The sequence below is a fragment of the Aptenodytes forsteri genome, unplaced genomic scaffold (genome assembly GCF_000699145.1).
Source record: "Aptenodytes forsteri isolate BGI_AS27 unplaced genomic scaffold, ASM69914v1 Scaffold183, whole genome shotgun sequence".
Classification (NCBI taxonomy): domain Eukaryota; kingdom Metazoa; phylum Chordata; class Aves; order Sphenisciformes; family Spheniscidae; genus Aptenodytes; species Aptenodytes forsteri.
In genome coordinates, this window is record NW_008795918.1 from 2,938,669 (window position 1) to 2,944,914 (window position 6,246).

The 6,246-nt window shown below is 37.4% G+C and overlaps 1 protein-coding gene across 1 annotated transcript in view; it reads left to right on the plus strand.

The window, feature by feature from the left end:
• The first annotated feature begins 741 nt into the window (after nt 1-741).
• BOLL (boule homolog, RNA binding protein) overlaps nt 742-6,246 on the plus strand; it is a 30,187-nt gene continuing 24,682 nt past the window's right edge. Inside the window, exons 1-2 of the mRNA XM_019473497.1 lie at nt 742-762; nt 2,716-2,859. Of these exons, the coding sequence (XP_019329042.1) occupies nt 742-762; nt 2,716-2,859 (165 nt within the window). The remainder of the gene's footprint in view (nt 763-2,715; nt 2,860-6,246) is intronic.

Genomic DNA, 6,246 nt, shown 5'->3' on the forward strand with positions numbered 1-6,246 from the left:
GCGCGGGGGGGGGGGGGGGGGGGGGGGGCGGGGGGTCGAAGCGCAGCCTTCCCGCCAAAGTGCCCCTCGCTGGCGGCGGTGGTTGCGGCCCTGTCCCCGCCCCCGCGGGATGCCGCCATTTCCTCAGTGGTACGGCGCTCTGGGGTGGCTTCAAGTTCTGGTAAACCGCTCCCCTTGCTTCGGGTTTACAGCGGTACATGATACCTGGGAAAGACGGGTGTCTAATTTCTGACATTATAGGATACGGACTGTAAAAGGGGAGTTGTTCGGGGGTAAGGTGGGATTGATCACCAGGCCTTTGTAGTGTTTGGTTGTCCGACTGTGGATGTGTTCAACATAAAAATGAAAATTTATCAATTCTGGTGAAGAGCAGTTGTCAAACACATTAAATAACCCATAAAAATACTGATGAATATACATATCCATACTGTTTGGAAAAAAAATGATAAAAAGTGAGTTTAAACACCTGTAAAAACAAACGATTAGGCAAGTGACATGCCGTTAACACAGATTTATTTTTTTTTTTTTAATACTGTTTTCTTACTGCTACGCTGGTTTTAAAGAGCAGAAATGATGTTTGAGATAGCTATCAGAATACAGATTTTAATGTTTTAAAATTCATTGGGGTTTACTATATTGGGAGTTCACAATGTGTTTAATTACTCATTTTTTCCATTTGGCATTTGGGTTCTGTTGTTTTTTTTTTAAATAAGACTTGCTACTCAAACTTGTGTGGAGAAAATGAAATTCGAGATCTTTGAGGCAAGGAATACCTTTTGGCTGTGGTGTCAACTGTTAATTGTTACTTTATACTTAAATTCAGATATTTTAGTGCTGTACACAATTGCCAGATGATTATACAAGTCGAATATTGTATTTGGTGTGAGAGATGAAGAAAGTAACCTGTTTCATTGTCCTTCAGAAGTTGTTCTTGGCAGAAAACGGTCATCCTTTTAAAACCTTTGGGACTGTAGCAATTATGATTGTTCCTTGCTTGTAAGTGTGGGTTTTTTTCAGGTTAGGCACTACTCTAGGATAGTATTCCTACTAGGAGGAATGCATACTTTCTCCTGAACAGATCAAGTTAAAGACTTGGGTTTTTCCTCTGCCCTAAATGCATATGTTTTAGTAAATTTGGAAAGGATTTTTGTCTTCCCTGAAACTAAAAAGACATGTACTAAGCTGGATGGATTGTCTTTAAGGTATCCAAAACAATGGCATTAACGCATTACACAGAATTAATAGGACTAATTCTCAGGTAGCTAAGGAAATATCAAATTACCCTAGAAGAGCTTGCGGGGCAAACAAAAAGACAACTTTTTTAGGTAATCATTCAGGTTGGAAAAGACCTTTAAGATCCTAACATTCTTCTTCATTATTGATCTTCTGTTTCTTACTGCACTTTAACTGTCAGCCTTCATTTTTTGTGTGTTCTCCCAAAGATAAAGCGATTTGTTTTTATCCAGGAGCGCTTAAAGGCAAAGATAAGAAAATGCTGTTCTGTGAATAAGTGAGAGAGGCAAAATCAGGGTAAATGAAAGGGGGATTTTGTGAAGAGAACTGTTTAAGAGCACTTCATTTTCTGTTCTAGTTTTATTTCTCTTGAAATCCTTTCAAAAGAAAGGTTGGAAGCTGATACCCCTAGATTCCTACTTCCAGTTTTCACTGCTCTGCTTACTGTTAGTCTTGTCTGCAGCCTGCAGCAGCTGCTTGTCTTTCACTTTGGGCTCCTTCCTTAGTGGTACTATCAGGGCACTATGGCCCAGGACTGGTTTTAGTAAACTTTAGTTGGGGGGGCACACAACAAAAATGGTCTTGAAGCCTCTACTGCAATTCCTATTAGAGAAGCTAGAGACAGTACTACATAGCTGCTTTACAGCTATCATCTCACAGTTAGGATTGACTATGTAAGGCAGTATTAGTTTGCTCTGAAAAGGGTTTCCAGTGAAACGCAAGTCTGTATTGTTTCGCAATTCACAGGTGTAAGCATGGTGGAAGTTAAAACATCAGGCAGACTTCACTAAATAATGGTTTCCGTGACGTTCCCACCGTACTGCGTTCCTTTCCTTTACTGGGGCAAGAACAATCTGGTGGTTCTTTTGCAGAAAGGATTTCTGTTAGGATCACTGTGCACTGTGTTTGTAGGCCAAGAGTGTTGTATTGAAAGACTAGTCTTCGAGTGCTATTCTCATCGTTTGTAATGGGCTTGTTGATTTTATGTGGTGGAATTATGGGTGCTTGGCACTTGGAAAATGAAGCAGAAGCTGTTGCAGAGCAGAGTTTTGTAGATGTGTGTGAGAGTGCAGGTTGAGTTGAAAAGGTGCTTTCTATATAGGCTTAAATTAAGGGGCTTCTAGTAGGTGTAAATTAATCTCTGAAATAGAATTCATAACTTGGGATTCATACAGCAGTGTGCTGTGCAAAGAGAAAAACTAACATTGGGGGATTAGGCCCCAGATGTCTAATTCAGAAAGGTATTAAAATAAAAGTCAAACTTCAGACCATAGTGTATTCCGTAAGTTACTGAATTGCTTAAAACTAAGCTTATGTTTAAATACTTTGAGCTGCATTTTGAATAAAAATACGTGGTTAATGTTCAGTTGTTCTGCATTCGCTGTGCCTCCCAAAAAATTCTGTATGTATATTCTGTTGAGATTTTTTTTTATTTAATAGCTTATAACATGTAAGATACTGAAAATATTTTCTTTCAATTAGCAGACCACAAATCAGACACAAACAGAATCTTTGTCTTCATCTCCCAACACTGTGTCACCGGTGCCATTAAATAATCTGACCAGTGCTCCAAGGTTTGGAACAGTTACTCCAAATCGCATCTTTGTAGGAGGAATTGATTTTAAGGTATTTTTTTTCCTAATTTTACTACTAAATGATAATTTATAACCCTATAAAAATCAGTAGGAAAAAATGTGAGGCATAATCACATGTGTTTGTTTAGGTGGTAAGTGCCCTTCACTGTGATGTTCAAATCAACAGTAGAGAATAAAGCTTTAAGCCTTGATTTGTGTAACTGTACTACAAAGTTGACTCTGTACACCTAGCTGCTAGAAGCTTTTGATGTACTGGTTCTTCAGAATTTTCTCTCTTCAAAGAAGGTGGCTTTTGTAATCAGCAGAGCTTGTGGTAGAAAAGTATGTAGAAGTTTTTTTTTATTGTGTATAACACAGTGTAATTTAATAAACCATAAACACAATGTTATAGATTGCAAACAGAGCAAATGTCAGTAGCTTCAGTTCCTCTAGCACTTTTCTTCCAGTTCATACAAAGAAGGAGCTACAGTGCATGTATTCTTCACTTACCATAGTAATTTTCTTAAAAGCAAGTGTTTGTTTTAAAACAAATATTAAAGCTTCTGTGGACGATTTGCAGTACTGATCTGAATTCTTAGAATGTTTGTGCCTTTGCATATGCCCTAAAAACCTCAAATAGCAGTGAATATTGAACCATTCTTACATTGTTCAGTCACTTTGAACATTTGTAGCAAGATATGCACCAGACCTTTATACCAGCTACTCTCATTTTTCTTCCTTACCACTTTAGAGAATAAGTTAAGTCATTGACTTTTGTGAAACATTGTTGGTCTACTTAGCTGTTTCTTTGTTCCCACCAACAGTATCTTCTCTGCCTTAATCCTCCTAGGCTGAGGACCTTTTGAGCACTGACTCAGATGAAGAGGAGGAAGAATGACAATTCACTCAGGCTATTTTGCATAATAAATACAAGAAATTCTAGGATCTTCTGGCTCATTTGGCTGAGATAATTCACACGGAGGCGTTCATAATACAAGACATGTTGTATGAGGTCTTCAGTATATTTGGGCTTTAGCAAAGAGGCACAGTAGCTTTTTGCATTAATTGTAAGCAAATTACTAGAACTGTAAAAAGACCTGTCTCACTCTATTCTTTCTTCACTGCAATTTCAAAGGTTAAAACACTTTTCTGCATAACGTATCAATATTCTTGTTAATTGTCATGTTTATTGTTCATTTTGAAGGGTCTCTTGACTTTCTGGTTCAGTCACTGATAGGTCAAAATCTATTATGAATCTTAATTTCAACAATAGGAATTAAGTGTATTTGTATCTCTAAGCATAAAGAAGATAGATTTCGTTGGGAAAGGAAATAGAAGGGATGAAACCTCTGTAGACATTTTACCTGCTCTTCCATTTCTATGACTCTTGATAGCAAGTAGAGCCTTAAATTTCTGTTCAAATCATAGGATGTATATGTCAGTCTTGGATTGTTTGTTATTGGCAATCTTATGGTAAAAAGCATTGATTTTTGTTGGTTTTTTCCCCCCAAAGGTCTTATTCAAGTCAGCTGGGGGGAGGGGAGGGTGGTAAAAAAGCTATTTATTTATTTTTGTGAAAAAGGGAGACACTTAATCAACAAAAGTTATTTGCTTTCCAGCAAGCTCTTTTATCATTTTGCCAGACGCTTCCATTTGGTCTGTCACCATAGCAGTGATTCCTATTTGTAAAAGGAAATGTCTGGCCTCTTAAATTTAGAGAAACAATTCAGTAAGAGAAGTTACAATTGGGTACACTTTCATATTGGTCTGAAGAGCTCTTTCTTCAGTGGTGTGTGCCATGTATCTTTGACATATGTGAAGGCTTAACATTAGCCTTTCTTAAGAATCTGACAAGTGCTTTTGTCCTGTCATGAGCAGGAAAAGGTAAGTCCTGAATGTGTTTCTGGCAAGCTTCTAGATACCATGTTTGTCCGATACTTGCAAACTTCACTGTGAATCATAGAATAGTGTTTCCTTCTTATTCCCCTTCAGTACACTGCTCTGCAGATAAACCTTTGGCTTTCCAAGTTTATAGTCTTGTGTAGCCATGCTTCATGTCCTTGAGGTGTTAAATGACACTTTCAGGCCTGATCAATCTTAAGGGCTCTTTGGTTGTTTCTTGGCATATTTTAGCCTTAAACTATTTTGTTTCAGGTTCTTTTTCTCAGCTTTGTGAAGCAGCTGAGCTGCATGTAACATATGGAGCTTAAAAGAAGCAATCCTTCAGAAATGGGAAATTTTATCTATAGGCCTTTCATTTCTAAGCAGATACATTTTGGTGTTTATTGGAGAAAATTTTAAAGGAAAGGAAAATCTCCACTATGAGTCTTTTGTACTTTGTACGTGTTTTTCATTACTCAAGAATGTGGCAACACTTTAGCATATGCTGTAGAATTGGTTTATATAAGCTATCAGTTGTTTGGCTGAATCTGTTTTCCTATGTACGCAGGCTTTCACACTTCTATTTAGGTGCAAGGCATGATCATCTATTCAAGAGAGTGGTTCTGGACTCCAGTCAGAAATTTTTTAACCTTTCCATGGTGGGTAGTTTCTCAAGAACCAGTGCAGGCAGTTTCCAAGGAGAGAACACAACTACTGAGCTGTAATAAAACATGAAGTATTTAATGCCTGTTCAGTGCATTTGTATCTGTTGTTACTCCTCATGCTTTCAGAGTGGCTGAGTATTTTTCTAATATTTTAATGCCTGAATACTTGGATTAGTGAGGGAGATAAAGCAGTCTTCTACTGTCATTGCTATCTGCTGGACTTAGAGGTTGTAGCAAGCAAGCTGCATTATTTCTTTTTGTAAAATTTGTCTTGAGGGTAGAATTATTCAAAAAGAGCATTAATTTCATATTCTTTCCGGTTATGAAAGTTGTTTAAATTAGGTTTTGTTTCTCAAACTTAGACGAGGCAGATAAGCCTTTGTACAGGAGAGGATGTACGAAATTGTATACGTGCAGTTAAAAACAATAAGTCATTCACTTAGAGGTAAAATGGTACTTCTGACACACATCTTTAAAATAACGAAAAGTATAGATGAATACAGAAATTGCTTGAAGCATATAGAGATCCATGCATATAAGCATACTTCTTCCAGCACTAGGTATAGTATTAACTATGGACCATGTAGAACAACACTTGAAAATCTGAAATGTGGTATTTAGGGCACCATATTTGATATATGCTTACATTGTTAAAGAAAACCAATTCATAGAAGGTAGACAAGTGTTCACATAGCTTAGGTGTGCCTTTACATTAGGAACTTGTCTTCTTCCATGCGTACTCAGAAGGGAACAGTTTCCTCCAAGTGGATTTAGACCATTCTCCATTCAAAGGACCTTTTCTTACTTAATTTATAAAAGGAAGTTCCTGTGGTGTGCCTATACATATTTTGCGTCTTATATTAAATATATTTTAGAAAGAGGGATCTTTGGTA